This window comes from Teleopsis dalmanni, chromosome 2, assembly GCF_002237135.1.
Source record: "Teleopsis dalmanni isolate 2A chromosome 2, ASM223713v2, whole genome shotgun sequence".
Taxonomy (NCBI): domain Eukaryota; kingdom Metazoa; phylum Arthropoda; class Insecta; order Diptera; family Diopsidae; genus Teleopsis; species Teleopsis dalmanni.
Genome location: NC_051847.1, coordinates 68,884,016 through 68,910,808, shown reverse-complemented (window position 1 = coordinate 68,910,808; position 26,793 = coordinate 68,884,016). Strand labels below are relative to the sequence as shown.

The following is a 26,793-nucleotide window of genomic DNA, read 5'->3' as shown; positions in this document are numbered from 1 at the left end:
GTCGACGTGACAGTTATGAACTTTGAAATAATAAACTTTTTGAATTTTAAAAAAGTTTACTAAAATTTTAATTATATACCACCGTACCTTCATTTTATATTTCATATTATTTTATATGAATTTTAATATTTCTCAAATCTCAACAACTTTACTGAAAGGACGTATTTTATATTCGTATTGCGAAGTTAGTGGATGCTGTCATTTTTATTATAATTAATTTAAAAATACTGAAAAGTATTTATGACTTTTTGACATTAAAATGCGTTTTTTAAAAATTAATTTTTTTTTTATATTGAACTTTAAAATATATTTATTAATATTTAATATATATTTATTTGAAATTATAAATTTATTACACTTTTTGCAGATACCCATACTAGGAGCAAATACATTGGCACCAAAGTGTTCAACTCAACCATTCGACAATATTTACTCCATGTTTCTAAATATTTTATCAAATATTGGACTTATAATCACAGGTTTAATGATATTGGCTACAACACTATGGGGTAAGTTTAGAAAAACTTGTTGCCAACAAAACTATTATAATTTTTGTTTTTGGGAATATTGCTTATAAATTTAATAAAGTTTTAAGATATCCAATCAGTTGAAGTAAACCACATAGATTGCAATTTTACGAGCTGCCATCTCGTCTATTCACAGTGGTCCTAATTTGTGTGGTGAGAAATAAATGAAATTGTGGGTCTTTGAAATTGTTTTAAATAGCCTTAAGGTGATTTCAGTTTTCTATGGCACTACTTATATACACTTTAAGGTTTCCTCTGAAATATATTGTATTTATCACAAGTGATATAACTTAAAATATTTAGGGTAACTAAGCGATGTTAGATTGCTTTAAACATGCACCATTGAAATAAATAACCTTTACATTTAAAATATATATCTCGATTAGTAGAGCAATGCAAATAAATAATACAATTTATAAGCTATTTGGGTTTCTTTCGTGAAGCTGATTTAAACTATAGTTAGATGTTCCATTGAGAGAAAAGGACAAACGAAGAAAAAGAAATTGTTGTGTGAATTCTTAAATCTTATTAACTAAAAGTTCATAGCTTTGAGATAAAGTAAATTTTACTTATAAAGTGTAAAATTAGAACCTAAAAGTTACATTGTTAAACATAATATTTTATACTTTTAGACTACTTGAAAAGCTGATAAAAATACATTTATATATCATCAAAATATGTATTTAGTAAAAAATTATTACTTACTGCTAGACCTTTACGTCATGTGGTTTACTTTTACTTAACTAGCATTATTAAAAACAAAATCAAATGTAAAGTAGTATCAAATGTCAACTGAAGTATTTAAAGATACATTGCCAGCAAAATAATGTTTATTTACTTAAATAGATAAATCTACTACAAAGTACATTCTTTTGGCCTTTCCTTTGGTATAGCTACCGTTTGCAATATAACGACATTAGTAATTTAGTATCGATATATTAGTATCTTAGTATCGACATTAAAATAGTAAAGAATTGGTTAGTATCTTAACTAACTAATTAACTAACTAACTAAACTGACTTTTTAAATTATAACAATTGCCAAATCGCGAACCAAAAATTTTGCATTCAAGCGTTTATATATAATTTATATCTCTAAAGTATGTGTTTATGTTAGGTTAGATTACTATGGCAGCCACTTTAATTGAGCAGCTCATGTAGATCTTAATGTCCATTGCAATACCACTATCTCAACGAAAACTTAACTATTTGTTAGTCATTTCATTTTGTTGAGCCTCATTAAAGCTCAAAACACTTTTTCAAGAGAGTTGAAGTCATAATTGTTCGTTTTGCTTCTGGCCAGAGCTAGATAGCTACAAAAAGGATTTCATAATATTTTTCAAAAAGAATTTTATGATTTGATGAGTGCTGATTTGCCAAATAGCCAGTGATCAGTTATACAACCCACGCTCTTGGGTATGTTCTCTTTTGATAAACTGAGTAAATCATCCATTTTTGCATATGAAGTTGTGGTTCTTGTGGATTAGATAAGTGTCTTTTAAATGACAATGTTCTTCAATATTAATTTACAAGTGGCAATGGGTATTTTGGTTCCGTTTTTATCCACTCCAATGAAGAGATAAGCATCCCGTTTAGTAAGTTCAACGAATCTGCAATTTCCTTGAATATCTGGACCTATATAATATATACTGAAATCGGTATTGATATCGCTAACAACTGCCAAGTAATCTTTGATCTTAACACCGAATGTATCCGAGTATATATGTACATATATATATTGTTGCTTTGGTTATTACGTGTCTGCTTGAGTAAAAACTTTTTTCGATTGTTACTATTTCTGTCTGATAAACAATATATAAATCTTTTAAAAATACTTAAAAACCGACTATCCCAATAAGCTTAAATCTGTGAATCCGGAATCCAATTCGTATTACTTGAAATAAAAAAAATTTATTTACCATTTAAAACCTCAATTTTTCAACTTTAAATTGTTTTTACCAAATATTCTAAAATGGGTGAAAATCCAAAAAGGAAAAAGTACTTCATTTTTATGAATATACCGATCCTATAAAATAAATAGCTCCTCTCTCAACTTAAATTTTTAACTTAATAACTTTATGAATTTTAAATACTATGGATCTTCTACATATTTCTGCAAGAATACTTTAATTGTAGCTTGATTTTTCTCTTTGTTTGAAGTCATCATCATCAGGTCCTGTGTTTCCGACTGAAGCGTAGGGCCTCAAAATCTTCAGCTCGTTTCACGTTTTTCCGGACTCTTCGATTTTTCTCTTTGTATGAAGTCATCATCATCAGTTTCTGTATTTCCGACTGAAGCATAGGGCCTCAAAATCTTCAGCTCGTTTCACATTTTTCCGGACTCTGCGATTTCCTTTTGCAATATTTTTTCCATTTGTTTTTAGGACTATACCTTGAGTTTTCGACCTGCTCGATTTTGTTATGTAGCGTGAATTCAATGTTATTTTTGGTTTTAATTTTAATAGATATCTTTTTATTGTTTGAAGTAAGAAGTAAGTGAGGGGTATTAAAAAAATACAACTTGACGCATACACGCAAAAATACAATCATCTTATTTTTACCTATACTTTTGTATCCTAAATACCTTTTATAATCAGTGAAAAATTCATCTGCTTATAAGCTTAATAATGTAAACTTGACTCTGATAATCAGTGAAATAGTACTTCCCCTTCTTACGCTTTTAATTTATTAATTACATGACCTTTAAATATTGTGGATCATCTACATTCCTCTTCTTCGTGGTTTACCACATGTTTATACTTTTATATTTTTAAATATACCATTTTTTACTATTTTATTTTATAATTTTCCCATTTCTTAAGTACATAATTTCGTTCATTAGTGTCAAGAGTCCTAAAATAGCTGCAACTTTATAAATTTAGTAGTCCTGTTACCTTAACTTTTGCACTACGTTCTAGCAAATGTCAGTTTTTTATCCATATAAATATTATTTCTCGTCGGTTATATTTAGAAGTGTCCGTTTTTTTCATCTGCTTCGACTTGACTTAAGCAAACACAGAAAGAAAACCATAATTTCTGTTCTTTATCGCCAACCAAAATCCAAACCAAACACTCCGAACATTTTTTAGCCTTGCCATTTATAATAATTTTCAGTTTTCGCTAACCAAAATGTACTTCTTCGTGTACACCATTTTAAACCTATTTCGGTCTGTACCTAAATTTTCTTATCCTGTGGCTTTATTTTGCATTCGGCACACAATTCCTACTGTTTACTGCGGTTGTGAAATCTGTGAGTGGATACCTTATTTCCTGCAACTGTTTTAATCTGACCTTTGTCAGTTTTCGGTTCGTTTGCTTTTGTTTTTGGCATTTGTACACAATATTTTTTTTCTCTTTTTTTTTGGATTTTTTTTCTGGCGATATGGGCTTATCGGCTAAGTTCACCTTAAGCAGTTAGCAAGAAATTTAAAATCATAGTAAAGTAGCAATACCACATTTTTAATGGCTACCAGCCTAGCCTAGCCGCCTCAATTCGTTATTTAATTAATTTATTTTTTCTGAATTTTATTATATTTTCACATTTCGAAAATAGTAAATGCGGTTACGTGGAAAATGGTCTTTAGTTAACCATTTATGCTTATTATCAGGACCGCATTTGGTTGGGAAGAGAAACAACATTGCCAAAGCCACAAGAAACGCAATGTTTATGTTTTCCTTTTGAACAAAAAGCAGAAAAAATTATCCTTACTCCTTGCAATTTATGCTCCTTCGCAATGTTTTAGGTGTTATGTTGACTTAGCAGTGTAGAAACTTTTTGGAGTTCTTCTTCTTCGTTGAAATTCTAAGAATTTTCTTGGATTTTTTTTTAACTTCTTGTTGTCGATGTCTACAGTATCTGAACTGATAACAACTTCAGTTTTCTTGTGATTTTTCTTTTTTAGTTTTTTTTTAGTAACTTTATTCCTTTAAATGCAAAGTTTATAAAACATTTCAAAATAAAATCTCTAAATAAAATAACATAAATGGTTAATAGCTAGTATTTTCTTGTAGGAAGTTAGAATAACGGGTAAGCGTGTGTAAATCATAGCATACCATCTATATTAAATAACAAAATAAAAACTATAACATTAACTTTCAAGACATAAAAGTCATTTAACATAAAGTGAATTTGAATCTAAAATTATAGAAAGATGGAGCACCCAGCAAATTAAATAACAAAATAAGAACTATAACATTAACTTTTAAGACATAAAAGTCATTTAACATAAAGTGAATTGGAAGGTAGCATTATAGACAGATGGTGAATCCAACACTGGATTCACTACAAGTTGTGATCTGACAACAAACTCTGAGAAAATTGAGCTATTATTATATATACTACAAAAAATAATATACATTTCTTTGTAGTAACACAGCATAACACATGTAACCTATTACTCAGGCAAGATATCTGTGTTACTCTAGATTCTAAGCTTTCTAGCTTTGCAGGCAAGCAATCTATCATTACTCTGGTGAGAAAAGCATATTTGGTTTTCTACTTCTATAAGCTATATATGCTCATAAGTGTGAGCATACTTTTAAAATACCCCAGTTTCTTTTAAGAATTGTTAGAAGAAGAAACTATGTATATATACTGCACTTATACGCCTAATACTCTAATATATATATTTAGATTACCCTAGTGTTTTCTAACAATTTTTAAAAGAAATTTGAAGCTGCATTCTAAAATTATTTTTACATGTACATATACTGCAGTTATACGCCTATTATTTTAATATAAACTGCAAGAGGGTTGATGTTGAAAAACCAGACCGAAAGGACATAACTATATCCTGACTGTTCTATTTAAAACCCTATATTCCCAAAATGATTTCCAAACAAGACTGGTTAGAAGAAATTAGTGCCCTTCATTTTGAAGGGTTTCATTCCAATATAAACTGCAAAAGAGTGTGTACTGGAAAACAAAATTGAAAGGGCATAGCTACATTCTTTTGGTTCTACCTATCTAATAACCTGTTTATGGTTATTATAACCTATAACTATAATCTATTTCCCGATAATGAGTTTTAAAAATCTTTTTATACAATTTTTAAATCGAGAAGCGAATGAAAAAAGGATTTAACACAGTTAATTATCATATCTTTATCAACGTTTTGAAGATGCAATGTGTAGGGGGCATAGTAATCTTTTTAGCTTAAAAGAAAACCCTTTCATTTTGTCAGCTTTTTCAGGTTGATTTGAAAAATCTACAAAATCAGAATACAATTTTTTCCCATAATAGATTTGCTATTCTTGAACTGTGCAATTATAATAAAAAAATTAAAGCTAGCAAACTCAATTGATGTCAATAATTAACCAGTGTACATTGGTACACTGATCATTGGTCATGATCTGGATTTGGCCACTAAATACAAGGGAATTAAAGTGCTAATAAACCAAATGAATAAATATAGACATAAATAGAAAACTATGATATGTTATTAGAAATCTAAGTTAACATGCCAAAGTAATAAATACTAGACATAAATAGAAAACTACACTAAGTTGCAAAGTAATAAATACTAGACATAAATAGAAAACTACACTAAGTTGCTAGCTAACAGTAATTACGATATAAAATCCAAGCTAATATGATAAAAGTACTGGATATAACCAGAAAACTACGAGAAGTTGCTAGAAATCTATGATAAGATGGTCAAGTTGTAATTTATTAAGAATAAAAATCTTACTGGATAGAACCAAGATCAAAATTTGTGGAGATGTTGATTAAAAAATTGGGTATCGGGTTCAACCTGTGATGTAGAACCTACAAGGACGAAGTCAAATGAGACGATTAAACATTTTTTTTGTGCAATAGTTCAGGTGTGGTAGGATTAAGATATTCCACATAAAAAGTTTATAAACTCCTGAGTTTGGCGGAATAACCCATTTTTTTTTCTGGATTTCCAAACTCTTAATTTAGAAGTTATAGAAACTGATAATGGGTACTCAGTTTCAATTTTATATTATTGTTATTAATATTAAATAATTTGAATATTAACTGTTATCCAAATTAGACTAATTTAACTCTTAGAGTCACTAGATAGCGATTCTAATTTTTTTTGGTTGAAAAATTGCAAATCGATTCCAATTTTTCAGGAAATACGTCAGTTATAACGATATATATATTTATGTATCATATTGTCGGCTTAATCGAGATTTGTCGTTGGTCTACGGCGTTCAGGATATTGCAATCGTCCCGATGTTTTAATAATTATATTGCAATGAGCTTTTTTAAATAAAAAAAATTAATATATAAAAGTATTTCTCATTTTTATGCTCACGTGCACAAATATTTAAACTCTTATCAATAACCAATTTTTTATTATCCTTTTTTTTGCAGTGTACTTTTCCTGTGGCGCCCAGGGTAAAGTGAAGATCAACTCTGAAGGTAAGTTTAATTAATGATTTCCATATCAAGTGTGTTTGTTTGCTTAGTAGTTGCATGTTAGGATTTTTTGCTTGCAAGCTTGCGTTCGCCCCTGCACCTCATACTTTTAACCTTTAGTTGAACTATGGGCCACATATCCTTGGTTTATGTGGCAACCTTAAACACACAAAACGCAGAGAAGTAATCGATGATTGCCTGCTTGGGTATTTTCCTTGCTATTTTATTTTCTTTTTGCTTTTTTTTTTAAATAAAACTTAAAAGTTTCAAGTTTGCCACCGGAAACTTAGTTTTAATCATGGAAGTGATATGGCAAAATTGCACATGATAAGCAAGATTGCCTGCATTTATTTATTTATTTTTATTAAATTTTTTTTTGTTTGTTAAAGGATATTTCTTTTTGTGTTTTTATTTGAGAGAATTGCAGAATTTGAAATTAAATTAAAATTTCTGTAAATTAAATCCGTTAAATTGCACGCTCTAATTGATTAACATATTGCGTGCGCGATTCCTTTTAAATATTTCTTTATATTAGGATTTGTGTATACTTATCAGATTAAATTTAAAACGAAGTAGAAACACAAAAAAAAAATAATTAAATCTACTTCAGCTTTATTTACATAGATTTACATTTGGCATGCTTATTATCTAGACAACTTGTAGTTCATTAAATATTTCAAACGTTTCATGGAACTTAGCAGACATGCTTTTAAACTTAAACTAAATGTAAAAAGTGTCTTGTGGTGTATCCACTTTCTGTTGTCCTGTTTAACCGTATTCAACTTTAACCTGAACAACTTGAACTGTTGTTAGCGCGAATTCCTGCAGCCAAAATGTCACTTCGTAATTAATATCAAATCCGTCGCTAAACTTGGCGTTCTTTGCCAACAAGGCGGAAAGTTTAAATTAAGGTGGCGCGCACTAATGAATTTACCTCAGTTCTGTTAGAGAGGAGTGAGTGAGATAAATAAAAAAAATCAAAACTTAATAGGTGTAAACTCTTATTACTTAACACACAACATTAACCGCGGCGCATTGTTTAATCGTAGTTTGAAAAAAAAAACATAAAATTAGTTATTTGTATAACATGTGATCTTATCATTCATAAAATTAGTGCCTTATATTACAATATATGAGTAGGCTATTATTTAAAACTCGTCGCGGGATAGATATAAATTTTGCAGAAGGGGTTACAATAATTCTCTCAATAGGACCCGAACATTTTCCGCGTTATGCACTTGCCAGACTTCATCTGATATCTATTGCTTACAAAGGTAGTACATGAACAAGTAAATTCGAGGAAAAAATAAAAGAAGGATTAATTCGAAGTCCATATAGATATGAACTTAAATTAATCACAGGGTTTTTAGTAGGACACTTACTTACTTAGTTTGTCATTACAGACGTGAGTAGTCCTTGGCTGCGTCGAGTAGCCTCCGCTGATTAGTAGCGGATTAGTAACTTGCTGTCGCCAGTTGGTAGTACTGAACGCCCCCAAATCGTTGGTTACCTGGTCCTTCCACTGAAGATGCGGACGTCGAGGTTGCCTCTTCGTTTGCATTGAAAAGAATTTAAAATGGCAGGTTCCAAGCCCGACGCATGACTTATTAGTTTACTGCGCACGGATGATTGTAGCTATCTAGAGCGGGCCACGTGAAGGCTGTGTATTAACTTGGAGAGAACAGTGACAAGGATCGCGCTGGCATTTACCATGTTAAATGCAATCAGACACTTTACCTTGTATGTTCACCCCATCCCGCTAAAGTCTTAGTAGGACATGTTTGTATTAAATACCACATTTTACTGGTTTATTTACTAAAACCGTTACTGTCAACTTCCACCTTTCTTAAGGGATGGTAGTCTAATCCTTAAGTATAATATGACTTGATGATACCGACTACTTATTTGCTTATGTTCTGCGAATACTCAGCAATGAGTCCATTTACCTATGCACTGCCTTCATTAAATTAAAAAACATCTGGGATTTTAATATAAGACATTGTTAGGTTTATCAAGGATTAGGGTTGAAAAAAAAATTTTTGAATTAATAAAAATGAATCTTACTGAAAAGTCTCGGTGTAATTCTTATTTATTCTTATTTTTAAAATAAAAAGAAAAAAAATAAGTCTAATTATTATATCTTATGTTATCCTAAAGAAAAATCCTAAAGTCCTGGCAACTATTTTCATTAACTTCTATGCTTTAAATATCGAAATTTAAAGTTGTACATTTTATAAAATTATTTTACTATTTAAAAGCTACACTTGCCATCCTAGCAGCAACTAACTTATTCAATTTTTACATTAATTACACAAACAATGGGTAAGAATCAGAAAATGCGACATAAGATCCGGGAAATCGGATTCATGCCGAAATCATAATTGAGAAATCTAAACATCACTCCGTTGAAGAGGCATAGAACATAATCGTTCAACTTATTTTCCAGAAACATATGTCTTTATACTATGTTTTCATTTATATTAATATCTTTATGGGTACTACATCTAAATCTCACTGCATAAATAGTAGCGTTGAGGAAGCATAAAAATTGATATGGACTTACAAAAAATAAGGTTCTACTTCTGAAGATAATTTTGATAATTCTGTAGGATGTCAGTATAAGTAATTTGAATGGCTTCTACAACTACAAAACGCGTTGTTTTCATCGGTAAATGCGTTTTTCAGTAAAGGTGAAAGTCGCATGGATCCAAAGAAGTTGAAGACAATGACTAGTTGAGAGCTAAAAGCCTTATTCATATCTTTAGATTATTTTATTTTAGATTAAAGTATAAATGAAATAATTTTACTTTATTTACTTATATTTGGTATTCATCTACTGTTTATCTTATTGTCTTTTCACTTATGCACTTACAGTTTAGGTGGTCTCATATATAGTGGATAGCTAAGAAATCAAATCTATATGTACTAGTTGTACTAGTATACAAATAACGTTTGTATGTTGCATATAATTCAATTCTTTAGTTTTAAATCCAATCATAACAGCCAAAAGACACAATTTCATAACTTATCACGTAGTGATTTTGTAATTTTTTTTTGTTTGTAGAATATCATTGCCAAAAGTCTGTTGAATTACGAGTATAAAGATTGCTTTCCTGTTAGTATCTCTAAATCAACAACTTTACTAACATAATTATTTGCAGCAACGACACCAAATCCATACTAAATGGGTTCAAATGAGCTCACTTGTTTCAATTCGTCACTGATTTGGCAAAGTGACAATTGATGCGTATCCTCTGTGTGTGTCCTTTTAGGTAACCAAACCCAATGCCTGCCACTGCACCATCAATTCAACAAAATTTCACCAATTCCGCAACTATCGTTCCACACTCAATGTTTATTGCACTATTAGCCAGCGCACAAATTAAGTAACTCATCACGCCAACACTTATGCGATATCTTAACTTGTCTAGCAATTGAGTGTGATGGATGACGCCAGAATTCAGCCAGAATTCAGCAATGTGACAGACTTTATGCTAATGGAAGCACTTGTGCGCGCATTTACTGTATGCTTTCAGTGTGGTATCAGTGTCATTAATGACAGCAGTTGTGCTCGGCGCTCTGCCAAAGAAAAAAAATATTTAGTTTAAATCTGTAAAATTTTACGAAATGAAGCACACAAAAAACTAATTGAAATGAAATTTAAGCGAAACATGGCGGCAACCAAGACTCATTGAGCTTGCTGGCGACGTGCAAAGGACCGGGACCAGGACCTACACCCTCAAAGAATTTGTTCGAATTGAATGGAAAACATAATATCTTGGTACGTCCTGCTCGTAGTTGTACACTCAATTGCAAATGGTGGCAACTACTGTGATAAATGAGTTGCTGGTCCTACTGCTGCCTATGTGTGCTGCTCGATTTACTGCTATTGCTTGCCTGCCTGACTGACTGCCTGCCTGACTGCCTCCTGCCTGCTCCTTATGGTGACGTTGGTGATAGCAATATTCCTGTTGAAGTTGTTTGTTTAATTTAACACTAATGACTGTTTTGTACTATCCAGAAAAAAAGTTTGTGCACTAAATAAACACAAAAACGGCGATTAATTTGGCGGTGACTTTTTACACCCGTACTTTCTAAAGATTTCGAATAGTCTGTCAGCTTTGTTGACTGTAAAGTTTTTTAGTTATTTTTTTATTGAAAGATAATTTTAAGCCGAAAAAGTTTTTTCTTTTCAATTTCATTTTTTTTTTTTTTTGGCATTATAAGGTATCATTAAATAGGGTGAGAACTATTTTTTTCAGTATACATTATTGTGTTGGTAGATTTTATTTTTTAAATGCTTACTTTAGCATGTGTTATTATTCCGCAGATTAAAATCGCTTTTTTATAACACTTTTAGTATAGGTTTTGTTTTTTCAATTTAAATGTTTAACCACTTTTGTGATGGTTAAAAAGGTAATTGAATTAATATGTGCACATATATATTTTTATATATAATATATGAACACTAACAGCTTTATGGAATATTTCAAATATTCGCAAAACTGTTTAAAGGCAACGTTCAGCCATCTATATATATTGACCATTATGTATATTGGACTCGTCGGAAAAAATCCTTGAAAACATCCGTGATCGTCAAACGACTTTAAGAAACTTAAACTTAATTGGGGACTACAAGGGTTAAACACAGATTATATTGTTTTTGTCATGCATATAGCTCAAAAAGTTACGAACAGAAAAAAGTTGAAGACGAAACGAAAAGCGATTATATAGGGTGCAAATTTCTGCATACGAAATGTCTGTAATGTAACCAACTGATGAAAGATCATGGAAACCCTCTTCTAATTGAGAAATTCAGATTATTTACAAGGTTACGTTAGGTTGGAGTGGTGGCCTTGTGTCCAAAACCCATTTATGCTCAAATAATGACCCGTTGTTATTATTTACAAAGGATAATCATAAATTATCTTATTCGGTCCTATCTATACATTATTTTTATACATGAAGCATGTAGACCCTGACAACTTTACTAAGACATTTATCACATGCTTTAATAACGGTAAAGATTGAATCTTTCCTTCAAGTCATACAGGCAACCAGTTCAATCGTTAATTAGTTGGGAAAGGTACGTTTGAAAATTATATCAAACGAGATTAATTATATCAATTACTCCGAAGATATAATTAGATAGTATAAAGTTGTGCAAGGATTAGTCGCCCCTCAAAAATTAGTGCTTGAACCACTACTATAGAATGCCATGCATTAAACGGAATATTAAAAATTAATCTACCGACAAATACCAAATTAATTTAATGTGCAGACGACTTTGCTCTAATGCTTGAGAAGCTACAACCGTTTAAATGCTGTATAGTACATGATGACATATTAAAATTAAAATACTGATGCTAACGAAAGCTATAGAGAAGAAGAGACTAAGATTATTATACAATACAGATTTAGATTATATACAAATCTGAAATTAGCGGAGAAGAAGACGAAAGCTGTTAATATTCGCAAAGTGAATGCGATCATCCCTTTGTTATAATGAGTATTTATTATATTAAATATTTTTGTGTAGTTATATTGTAGTATATTGTATATATTATATTGTATATATTATATTGTATATATTATATTGTATATATTATATTGTATATATTATATTGTATATATTATATTGTATATATTATATTGTATATATTATATTGTATATAGTTTGTGTAGTTCAATTGACTGACCTGTTTATCACGCATATACCCCAGAGTATCTAATAATATCGATTTTAGACATCCACAATTACTTATTGTCACTTACAGATGGCGATCGTGTTCATTCTTTGATTGATTTTATTTTATCTGAAGTTTTAAGCGGTCAATTGTTCTGTCTGGTTTCAGTAATTATCTCGTTTTTATATGATCAGCATCCGTTTTTGGTTGAACATATTAACTTGTTTACGAATTTGAGTATTGCTATAAACTTTGCCATTGAATTATACCAATATTATATTATTTATTAATAATATTAATAAATATTAAAAATTTTTTTTTTGTGTTCAGATACATCCTTTTATTTTTCATTGATATTGATTGTGTTCGGCTTTATAAATATTTTTTTAGATGGAACAATTTTAATCTCTTAAGTGTGTCTTTACAGTGCTAAGACATTTTGAAAGATTTTTTGATTTTTTATTCAATGAAAATTAAATAAATCCTTTATATACTACTATACATATGTACTCAGTATAGTGTCAGTATGGTGTTCTTGCTGTATTGTTTGATAAAAATTAAAATATAAAGAACGTTCCTTGTATTAGTTTTGCAATATCTCCTCCAATGAGATTCTCCAATGACAATTGTTTATAATTTTTTTAGCTACTTTTGTAATTGTTTTTATTAGTTACATATATGAACTTTAAAATAATGATGTTTTTAATGGATTAATGTTCTGTTGCTAAATCAAAAATTAGATTTCTTCTTAAAAAAAAAACTAAGTTCTAAAGTTCCTAGTGAAATTGCTATTATTTAATTAACCCTATAATGCCAGATTTTTTATTTGCAAAAATATTTATTTTGCTCAAACTACAGTGAATTTTTAGTTCACACAGTTATAAATATGATTAGGAGCAGAGTATCACAATATTTTGAATATTTCAAAGAGATATGACCCTTTATCTAGGTCCTGACATTAAAAAAATATTAAAAACGTGATCAAATAAGTTTTTGATAGTCGTTTATAGAAAGCCTATCTTGAAGCGGGGTTGGGCATTAGAGGGTTAAAGTTAGTTGATGGTGTTCATGCTACCTTTTTTACTCTATGTTTGTAATATGTTGTTGAATTGTATACTAAATTTTTTTTGTTGTATTAATTAATTTTAAATAAATTAAAAGGGATTGTTTCGAATGCTTATTTTATAAGAGATTTACTTAACAGAGTCATATAATTGCAAGTAGTAAATTTTTTTGTCGTTTCATTTATTCATTTTTTATGGTGACCTTTTCGATAAAATCTTAACGTTGCTTTTCTTCGAAAAGAACATAAGGAATATGAAAGTTTTCTTTTTTTTTATTAATAAAAATTGCAACAAAATTATGCTGAAATCAATTAAAAAGTTCTTTAATTAAACTTTGTACATTATTAATTTGTTACGTTTGCTTCCCTTTTTGCAGCTTTTGCCAGTACTAAAAAGGATGCAGATACATCTGATGAAAAGGAAAATCCAGCACCCAGAAGCCCGACGCTTTATCCAAATTTATCGCCCTATTATGGTAAGTGCACAGAATTTAAATATTTTTAATTTTTCTACTTTTCGTTCGTTTGGCATTTAATTTTTATTAAACTTATTTTTTTTTTTTTTATTTTAGCAATATATATATGTATAGACATATATATATTTCTTAATATTTGCTTTTTGCGAACAAGTTTTGTAACAAAAGTTTTCAGAAAGAAATTATTTTAAAATATTGCAAATATTTGAAGTAATTAAACAAATGCCAAATATGCGAGGGCAACTCGTAACTTCAGTTATTTGTATTTTATTATTGCAATTTTTTTTTTTTTTGTATTCTATTACATATTTTAACTTTCTAGAGAAAGTTTATCTCTACAATTGATTAACACATTTCTATCGCCGCCAATTCTTGCTTATTTTTATTTAAATTTTTAAATATTTTCGTTTAAAAATTTTTACTTTATTTGTTACTTTTGCTTATTTCAGACCCACGCTTGGGTAGCCCCAATTTATCGCCTGGAAATGATTCACCAGTTTATGGTGATTCAACGTTGAGAACTCCACAGCAGCAAAGGATATACCGCAGATATTTATGAGAATTTGCCTCATTCTAACTTTATGTATCATACACCCATATACGTTGTAAACATCCTGTCGCTATTTGAATTTTGTACTTTAATGTTTTATTCTAATTTTTGTAATAATTTTTTTTTTAATATTGGACAAATGTTTTGTTAAAATTACAAATAATGTTTTGTTTTTTTGTTTTTTTTTTTGTTTATTTAATTTAATTTAATTTTCTATGTATATTAAAAACGTAAAGACAAACCAAACCAGATGTACAGCATTTATATTCATTAAAAATTGGATCATATAGATTTAAGGTTAGATTAGATATAAGAATATTTAAGTGGTTTTGATTACTATTACTAATTAAATGAGTTTGTAAGTCAAATTTGTTATTAAAAAAATAATTGAGTCAATAAAAACTAAGGAAGTATTTTTTTTATATTATTTAATTTGTAGCTCTTTATATATTGATCTTAGGCACCAATTATTAAAGTTAGTTATTTATAGAAATATGTATAAAAAACACCTCTTCACAATATATATAGATATAGTAGTTAGAGTAAAATATGAGCTTCATTATTTAGTTTAATTAAATTGAAATAGTTTAATATTTAATGAATTCATTTGAACCTGAAATTCAGGTCGTTAAGTTATAAGTACATATAAAAATTAAAAAATAACTAAATTACTATTTAATGAATAAATTATTTTTATTTTTAATTTAATAATATTTAAATTACTTAGTGTTTTTTGTTTATTAATTATTGTTTGTATTTTTAATTTAATGACTTAAAGTCTGAATCTGTAATTTATTATAATGAATTAATAGCTACAATTAATTTATTATTCCAAATCAGTAAGTTAAAATTTAGTGATACATTATTAAAGTATAATTATTATTTAATAAATAACTTATAGTAATAAATTATTAAAGTATAATTATAATTCAATAACTAATTAAAAAATCTGCAGAAAAGATCTTATAGGTCGCAGTGCATGCAAAGCTTATCCTATAATAATAATTAAAAGATTAAAATAAGCTCATAATAAGAAATTAAAAGGTTGATAATAATTATTAATTATAAAAAAAATTTAAAAGCACAAATATAAATTATATAGGAACTTCTATATCAACTTGCAATAATTTGGGTAGTTTCTTTTAGGAGCACAAAACCATAACTACCTCTATACTATATATTTAAATTGCTTATTGTTTTTGTTTGCAATTCTTAAGTGTTTCTTCTGGATCTACTCTGACCTATAAGAACCATTCTGCTACATTTCTCTCTCTCTCTCTCCAGTCTTCTAAGTTAAGCTAAAAAAATTAGAGCTTATCAAACCTGATAATTGTTGTAAATTACAATGAAAGTCGCTTGAAGGTACTAGATTCGTTTGTTCACTTTTTATACATGTGTATAAAAATATTTGTATATATATATATATACATGTGTATAAAAATATTTGTATATATATATATATACATGTGTATAAAAATATTTGTATATATATATATATATATATACATGTGTATAAAAATATTTGTATATATATATATATACATGTGTATAAAAATATTTGTATATATATATATATACATGTATGTATATATATACATACATAAATTTAGTCATAACTCGATTCAACTCTGGTACTTTTATATGTATGTAGCTTACTTGAACTAAGTAATTGAACAAGTATAATTAAATCAAGTAAAATTTTTACTACAAAGAACTCAGATAATTCTACTTTATCACTCTTGATTCATTATGAATTCATTACATACTGTAAGTATGTAAATAATTTTTGTGTCACATAAAAATATGTTTCTAATTATTTAATACAGATACTTATAATAATTTTAAGCAGCTTTAAATTTAAGTACATTTAAGCATTTAATTTTTCTTAAAAAAAAATACTAGTTAAAATACTACTTACCTTGATACTACTTCTTTGAAATGACAAAAAAAAAATATATATATATTTTTTTAACATGGAACAACTTTATTAATATTATTGATTAAAATATGTATTTTGTATAAAATTTCATAGGATTAAATAATTTGTCATTTTAAGCATAAAATATTACAATAAAAAGATATAACTACATGAATAATTTTTTTTTATAAAGAATGTATATAGTCATTTGGAAATGTTTGGTTCATTATATTCAATTTTGAAAACAATGAAATATATATGTATTTAATTTATAGAGAAAATAGTTTATAAATGTTTCTTTTGTAAAAAATTAGAGAAGTACTTTTGCTATGTAATGTTAAAAATATTATAAAATATATAAAATAATAAAATAATAAATTTTTTTTATTTGTTTAAATGATATTTATTTTAAAATCTAGGTACAGTATATGTAAGTATATTTAAGTAAATAAAAGTTAAAAATTTTGTCATAAAAAAAAATTTGTAATTTGAATATTTAATATTTTGTTTGACAGTAAATATTAATAGCATAATATTAAAATAGTAATTATTTAATAAAAGTTTTTATTAAACAATAAATATTTTTTTGAAATAATTATTTATGAAAAATAAATAATTCTTATTATTTATAATAATAATAATTTGTTTCTGTTGAGATAAGAGTTTTGGGATTATTGTCAGTTATTATTAAGAACAACATTTAATTCAATAATAAAACAAAATAAAAAATAATTATAAAATTGTTTCTTTTTTGAAGAATATTTATAAAATAAATTTAATTTATTTAAATTTTTTTTTGCTGTTTATTTACAATTTATTAATAAGGTTGATTTAGTTCAACAATAAAAAGCATTGGAAACTGAACTACTATATATGTAGTCGATTATTCATGTATAACGCTTGAAAACATTTTGCTATAAAAAAATAGTGCTTTATAGGACATACATTATTGGATAAAATTGTACAACTTTAAAAAAAATAACTAAATAATAAATAAATAATGAATATATTTCCAGAGATACAATTTGATCTAAACCAAAAAATTCAATAAAATTATTATTCTCTTATATCCCCAAATAAAAAGTTTATTAGATATCTTATTATTAATTTAAATTAATTTAGTAAGTAAATAATAATTAATTGATGTGCATCAAAAGTTTTTATTTTAAATTTCCTCTTATTTTTATTTAAAATAAACATCTTTTCTCTTAATTTTCTCTTTCTCTTAACTTTTACATTTATTTTTAATTTTATTTTTAATTCTGACAGTTATTTTTTTAAGTAAATAGAAGAGAAGTATAAAATAAATTTAATTTTTAATGAAAATAAATATTTTAAGTACTTGTCTTTATTTTATGAGGTTACTTTATTAAGTCAAGTTAAGTTACAAGTCTGACAGTACAGTTATATATTATAATATATAATAAATTTATCTTTTTTAATTAAATAAATATTTTATATATATATTTAAACACATTTTATATATTTATTATCTAAATATTTATATATATTTAAGGTAGAAATGATTGAGTTTAGCTATATTGGAAATATATAATAAATAAATAAAAAAACATTTAAATATTTTATATGTTTAATGTACTTACATTAAGACTGAAAAGTTTTCGGAAATTCTCATTTAAAATTCGCGCGCTGTATATTTTTCGATATTTTAAGTTTATGTAGTTTGGCAGCACTGTCCTTAATTACTATGCCAAAAATGAGCTCGATCTGTCAGACAGTTCGTTTACGGCAGCTGTTGAAACCAGTTCACCTCAGTAGTGCGTTGCGAAATGTCTTCGACGGTCGTACGACCGTCCTGGAAGGCTTTGTACCACTCATAAACTTGAGTTTTCGATAAAACTGATTCCCCATAAGCCTTTTGTAGCATTCGCAACGATTCTGCACACGAAATTTCGTTCGAAACACAAAATTTGATGCAAACTCTTTGTTCAATATTTTTTTCCATTGTTTTTTTCGCAACGCCCTACTGAGGTGAACTGGTTTCAACAGCTGCCGTAAACGAACTGTCTGACAGATCGCGCTCATTTTTGGCATAGTAATTAAGGACAGTGCTGCCAAACTACATAAACTTAAAATATCGGAAAATATACAGCGCGCGAATTTTAAATGAGAATTTCCGAAAGCTTTTCGGTCTTAATGTATATATATTTTATAATTCTTTCTAATTAAATAAATATTTTCAATACATAAATATAGATATATGTATAATGATATATATAGCTATATATATATGATTATATACAGACACAGACATATATAATATAGATATAATATATAACAATATATATATATATATATATATATATAATGATATATAATGATATATATATAGATTTATATATAACAATATATATATGGATATATATATAATGAAATATATATAGATATATATATAATGATATTTATATATATATCTATATAATGATATATATATTGATATATTTATATAATGATATATATATATGGATATATAAATACAATGATATATATATAGATACATATATAATAATATATATATGGATGTATATATATTGATATATATATAGGTATACGTATAATGATATATATAGAGATATATATATAATAATATATATATGGATATATATATAATGACATATATATAGATATATATATAATGATATATATTTATGTATATATATATAATATTATATATATATAGATTTATATAAATGATATATATATAGATATGTATATAATGGTATATATATAGATGTGTATATAATGATATATGTGTATAGATATATATATAAATATATATTTACACACAGGCATATACAATGATATATATGTGTAGATACATATGTGGTGATATGTATATATATATACATATATAAATTTATATGTATAATAATATAATAATATGATATATATATAGATATATGTATAGATATATATATATATAGATATATGTATAGATATATATATAGATATATGTATAGATATATATATAGATATATATATAGATATATATATAGATATATGTATAGATATATGTATGCATATCTATATAGATATACATATGGATATATCTATGGATATATATGCATATGGATTTGCATATAATGATATATATACAGATATATATACATACAATGATATTTATATATAGATATATATATATACATAATGATATGCATATATATATAGATGTATACATAATGTATGCAAAAGATGTGCATATTGTGTTTGATATATAAATACATATATAATAGTATATTCAAATATATTTCATATATTTATATTTAATATATACATGTATTTATATTAAATACATAAATATATATATTTATAAAAACTTATTTTAAATAAATAAATATAAATGTATTTATATTAAATATAAATATTTGCATACATTTGTGATACATATGTATGCATTTGTGATATATATATATATATATATATAATATATATATATATAAAATATATATAATGACGAGTATTATTTAATTAAAAAAGAAATTTTGTTACCATATAATTTTTCTAAAAGAACTAATAATTTATATCTTCATAACTGTTATTTTAATATTTCATATTTAATATATATGTCATTTAAATGTATTTATATATACTTTACGTATGTTTTCTAATTAAATAATTATGTTTAATAATATAACTCATTCAGTTTTTTTTTTAAACAATATAAAAGAAATTTTTATTTTTTTGTAACAAAACTTAAAATTTTATCTTCTTGTTATTAAACAAATATATATAAAAAATAAGTTTTTTTTAAGTACGTTATTGTATTTATATATATTTTTAAAAGTATTGTTATTTATAGAGGAATATTTACCACATGTGTATTACATGGGTATCTCACTATATAGCATGAGTGAAAATGTTAATTAAATAATTTTAAATTATTTTGTAAGTAATAAAAAATTAATATTATATACTATTAAAATTATATTTATATAATGTAATATTAAATATAATTATATTATATTTATAAAATTATGTTAGAAATATATTTACTGATTTTAATTATATTATAATCATAAAAGTAATGTAATTTAAAGATACGAGAGAGAGAGAGAGAGAGAGAGCTCAATAAAATATCAATCTTAGTTATTTATCTTCGTTTTTATTTAATTAAAGTTAGTTTTAGTCTTATGACAATTGTTTTATTTACTAAAAATAAATATAATTTTGTTTATTAAAATAGATTACATTGTAAATTTTAAGATGTTATTACGATGGATAATATAAACGATTATGGAAAGAATAAAGAATTATTGAAGAAAAACTAACGAAGTCGATATATAATTCAAAGGAATTTAAACCGCAATTTATATAATTATATGGAAAATTAAAAAAAAAATGAAAAATATTATAATTACCAATTGTTTTTATTTATTATTATTTTTAATTTATATAACGACTTCTTAGTTATTTCTATAAGGCGTCATACATAAGCCTTATGTTTACATTTGTAGGTGTGGGTTTAATATAAATAAATTTTTAAGGTACATATGTATATGTATATATATAATATTGCTTAATTACCTAAATTATCTGAATATACCTATAGTGTTTACATTATTTAATTTTGTTTATGTTCAAAGCTAATTAACAATATTATATTATAATAATATTATAATATTAATAATTCTTAAATTTTTTAATAACAATTAAAGTTTGACATATAATAGTAAATATAGTTTCTAAAGTGCACGAATTTCATATATATATTTATATATTATATTATATATTATTATTAATATATATATAATAAATTCAGTTCAATAACTTGAACTTACTAGGATTCTAGGATTACTTAAATATCATATTTACATTTGTTATATAAAACTTTTGTATATTTTTATTTCAAAAGCATATAAAGTTCATAAACAAAAATAATATGATACGATAAAAAGTTATGGTATTGATCATTTATTGACCGAAATATGTCTGACGAAATATACTAGAAATATATTGTCAATATTTCCATCAATCAAACGATTACTTAGCTTGGAATATTTGTATTACTAAAAATCACTATTTTTTTTATTTAATTATATATCAATTATATTGAAATGCTTAATTAAATAATTAAAACTAATAAAACCTAAGAGTTGGATAGGGTATACAAAGGACACATTTTAAAAGGATATTTTTAATGACACTACCATTGATATAATATGCTCAATCGCAATTATTATTACTTAATTTGAAAGTAAAATAATAAATGAAATGACTTTTTATTAATATATATATTATTTAAAGATTAATTAGACATTAAAAAAGAGACAATAAAGAGTCTGGTCTTGAATTTTAAATTTTAACCAAAAATTGTATTACCAAATATATTATATAATAATAAAGTTAACTAATTGATTACTATATATTTGTTACTATTCATCAAAAAACATTATATATATTTATGTTTTTAAAAATGTTTGTTAATCTTAATCTTAAGTAAAGATTACTAACATTATTTCCTAAAAGTAAGGGTGCTATAAAATTTCTTATGGTTTAAGAACAGACTTATTTCTTAGTAACTTCTATGGTCAATGAGAGCGGCTGCTACTGCTGGTATTTAGCAACTAATATAGATATTCTACAAGTAATGTATTATATAGCCACTGAGATTCACGGAATAAAATATCTCATATGTGTATATGAAATAATATTTTGATATATGCAAGAAGATTTTAATAAAATATAGTATATGGAATTATGATCGATATTTTTTCTTATAATAATATTAAATTTAAAAACTAATACTTTGTTATTCTGTCATTTTGTTATAGTCTTAATATTTTTCAATATTTTTGTAATTAAGTTATATATAAAATTAAATATATGCGATATATATATATATATTTTATAATCATATAAAAATTTTTGTCTTAATTTTATAACATTGTATATATGTTTTTAAAAAAATACCATATCATATATTATTATTATTAATGCATAAAGCAGTCCTTATGTTAATGTCACAATTGCATTATATTCAGTGTTTATATATGCAATAATATCAAAATTATTTCAAAATCTTATAAATGTTATACCTTTTAATCCAGACGATACATATAAGCTATGCAGTCTGAAGTAGTAACAATAACATTTTTATCATCAAGGAGTACCATATTCACTGTGGTTGAATGTATACGCTTCGCCTCGTAAGCACAGACTAGTTCTCCAGTTTGTTTATAAATCGTGATATTAAATTGCATGGATGTACTACCCACGACAAGGTTTCCATCCGAATTAATATCTAGCGCAATAGGATTAGTTATATATTTTTCATCACCGATTTGACGTAGATATGAACCTTGATAGTTATACACTTTGATGCAATGATCTATGTCATCTGTAATAAATATCTCATTTTTGTCATTGGTTCTAACATCTGTTGCGTGTATTAATTTGGGACAAAAGAACCATTGAAGCAGTCCACCATTTTCATTAAAAACAAACATTGTGTTCAATTTACAATCCATAACAAGTATACGTCCACAGTAATCTACAGTCATACAGCAAGCACCAATCAATTGACCTTCACCGAACTCGATTTTTAAATTTCCAAATTTATCAAAGATCTTAATAATTCCTTTAGTTTCACAATTATCCAACAAAACGATATCACTACAGACTGGCATCACTCTAAGTCGTAAAGGACACTCCAAATTGACGAAGTAAGTTGCCTTTCTACCAAAACTATACTTGAAATTACCATTTCTGTCGAAGACTGACACTCGCCCAATAATTTTGTCACAAAGTATAATTTCGTTAACCGTATTCACAACTATTCCATTTGCACTCAAGAACTTAGCATCGTCTTCACCTTGGCAACCGAACTTGAAGTGATAAATAATTTTGCGACGTTGGATGCTTGTTTTATTTTCACTCAAATTTTCTTTCTTCTGTATTTGCAAAGAAGTAGGTTCTGGATCATTGACAAATGGCTTAACAATAGATCTGCCACCCAAAATTGGTCTCTCTTTTTTAGACTTATCTGATTTATCGCCTGTGAATCGTATTGCTTTTTTATCGAATAGTTTCGTTAACGCTTCCAAAGAAGACAATTGTTCTAGAGTATCCCCGGACAGATCTTCATGATGACTACGTTTCTTTATTGGTGTTTTAGTAACAAATGTTGTTTGCTGTTCAGACTTTGCAATAAAATCTTCTACGTTTTCAAGATAAGTTGGCGGCTTATGTGGTATAGTGTGTTGATTAGTTGCTCTAACTATTGCGGTTGGATATATTGGTTGTGGCAATTTGAATGGTGTAAATTGTGGATGATTATATATCATTGTAGGAGGATATATTGGCGATACCACTATTTGTGAAGTAGGTATTTTAATAGCTGCCGTTGATACTGTTGCAATAGGATAACTAATGTTAGTAGGCGTAGTTATGCATTCCGTTGGTATATAAACAGGAGAATCTATTATAGGAAGATAAATGGGTGTGTTTGGTGTAGGTATGTTTTCTGGTGATATGTAAGAATGGGACACTATTGCAACAGGATTAGTGCAAATGCAATTGCTTAAAGCAGGATTGTTTTCTGTCGATATAGATCCAGAAGAAATTGTTGAAAGTTGATAAGCAGGTTTGACTGGCATAGGATTGCTTTCTGTCGGTATAGATTCAGAAGAAACTACAGGAAGATGATAAGCAGGTTTGATTTGCGTAGGTATGTTTTCAGTTGTTATGCTAGCAGAAGATATCGGTGTACTAGGTAAATTTTGCGTGCTTGGTTTGGAATCATTTTCTGCAGTCTTATAAACAGGAGAACCTTCTGCTACAGGATAACTTGGATTACTAGATGTAGATTTGTTGTCAGTTGTTATGTAATCAGGAGAGTCTGCGGTAACAGGATAATTTGATTTGCTTGATATATGTTTGTTTTCTTCTGTTATGTAAGCTGATGTTACTATTGCAGGGGGATGACTTGGCTTGCTTGGTGATAGTTTATTTTCCGTTGCCATGTTAGCAGTAGATTTTGATGATTCCGGATAACTCGATTTGCTTGGTGATGGTTTGTTTTCAGTTGTTCTGCAAGCGGGAGGCACTTTTGCAACAGGATAATTGGATTTGTTTGGTGAAGGTTTGTTCTGAGTTGATACAGAATGCCTTATCTTGTGTTTTATAGGTATATTTTCTTTTGTTATGTAAGCAAAGGATACTTTAGGTTTGGTTTCTGTGCTAATGCTAGTAGAAGAAACTGTTACAATAGGATTACTTGCCTTGTTTGGTGAAGTTTTGTGTCCTATACTTGGAAAATTCGACTCATTTAGTATAGCTTTGTTTTCTGGTATTTTGTCTACAGTGGATACTGTTGCAGTAGGATAACAGGATAAGTTGTTTGGCGCTGGTTTGTTCTCTATTGCCGTAGGTACAGGTTTGTTTCCTGTATCTCTATAAGCTGGAGACACTACTGCAACAGGATAGTAGGATAACTTCCTTGGTTTGAGTTTCTTTTCTGCTGCTATATAAGCAATCGATTCTGGTGTAATAGGATATTTTGACGTGTTTGAAATATGTTTACTTAGCTTTCTTAGTGTTGATTTGTTTCCTGTAGTTGCATTAACTGAAGAAACTGTTGCGAAGGGATAAATTGGCTTGCTTATTGTAGATTTGTTTTCTGTTATAATATAAGCAGGTGACACTGTTGCAACTGGATAATTGGGCTTGATTGGTGTGAGTTTATTGGTGTGAGTTGCTACAGGGTAACTTGACTTACTTGGTGTAAACTTGCTTTCTGTTGTTATATCAGTAGAAGATAACGTTGCAGCATTATAATCGGACTTGTTTGGTGAAACTTTGTTTTCTGTTGTAATAGGGTAACTGGACTCGGTTGGTGTAAGTTTGTTTTCTGTTGTTATATCAGCAGAAGATAACGTTGCAGCATTATAATCGGGCTTACTTGGTGAAAGTTTGTTTTCTGTAGTAATAGAATAACTGGCCTTGTTTGGTGTAATATTGTGTTCTGTTTCTATAGAATAACTGAAGCAAGTCCAATGAAGCAATGTAGATATATTTTCTTTTACTATTTCAGCAGTAGGTAAGATATCAGCAGGATTACTGGACTCGATTGGTGTAAGTTTGTTTTCTGTTGCTATATCAGAAGAAGATAAGGTTGCATCAAGACAATTGGACTTGCTTGGCGAAACTTTGTTTTCTGTAGTAATAGAGTAACTGGATTCGCTTGGAATAGATTCGTTTTCTGTTATTATATCAGCAGAAGATACAGTTGCAGCAGAATAAGTGGGCTTTCTTGGTGAAAGTTTGTTTTCTTGAGCAATAGGATAACTTGACTTACTTGGAGTAGATTTGTTTTCAGCTACTATATTAGTAGAAGATAAGTTTGCAGCAGGATAATTGGACTTCCTTGGTGTAAGTTTATTTTCTTTTACAACAGAACAACTAGACTTACTTGATGTAGATTTGTTTTCTGTTACTTTATCAGCAAAAGATATAGTTGCAACAGGACAAGTGAGCTTACTTGGTGAAAGTTTGTCTTCTGTAACAGTAGGATAAATGGACACGCTTGATGAAAGTTTATTTTCTGTAGTAATTGGACAACTGGACTTGGTTGTTGTAGGTTTGTTTTCTATTACTACATCAGAAGATACGGTTGCAGCAGTATAATTGGACTCGCTTGATGTAGGTTTGTTTTCTGTTGCCACATCAGCAAAAGAAGCAGTTGCAACAGGACCAGTGAGGTTGCTTGGTAAAAGTTTGTCTTCTGTGGCAGTAGGATAAATGGACACGCTTGATAAAAGTTTGTTTTCTGCAGTAATAGAATAACTGGACTCGGTTGGTGTAAGTTTGTTTTCTGTTACTACATCAGAAGATACGGTTGCAGTAGAATAACAGGACTCGCTTGTGGTAAGTTTGTTTTCTGTTACTATATCAGCAGAAGATGCAGTTGCAACAGGACCAGTGCCGTTGCTTGGTAAAAGTTTGTCTTCTGTGGCAGTAGGATAAATGGACACGCTTGATAAAAGTTTGTTTTCTGCAGTAATAGAATAACTGGACTCGGTTGGTGTAAGTTTGTTTTCTGTTACTACATCAGCAGAAGATATAGTTGCAACAGGACCAGTGACGTTGCTTGGTGAAAGTTTGTCTTCTGTGGCAGTAGGATAAATAGACACGCTTGATGAAAGTTTGTTTTCTGTAGTAATAGAA

General features: G+C 27.4%; 1 protein-coding gene across 1 annotated transcript in view; it reads left to right on the top strand.

Annotated features, from left to right (window-relative positions):
* The window catches only part of LOC119674783 (nuclear pore membrane glycoprotein 210-like), a 68,192-nt gene extending 53,371 nt beyond the window's left edge, over positions 1-14,821 (top strand). The window contains exons 21-24 of the mRNA XM_038085938.1: positions 368-509; positions 6,870-6,917; positions 14,042-14,140; positions 14,590-14,821. Coding sequence (XP_037941866.1) covers positions 368-509; positions 6,870-6,917; positions 14,042-14,140; positions 14,590-14,699 — 399 coding nt within the window. The 3' untranslated portion in view covers positions 14,700-14,821. The remainder of the gene's footprint in view (positions 1-367; positions 510-6,869; positions 6,918-14,041; positions 14,141-14,589) is intronic.
* The last annotated feature ends 11,972 nt before the right edge of the window (positions 14,822-26,793 follow it).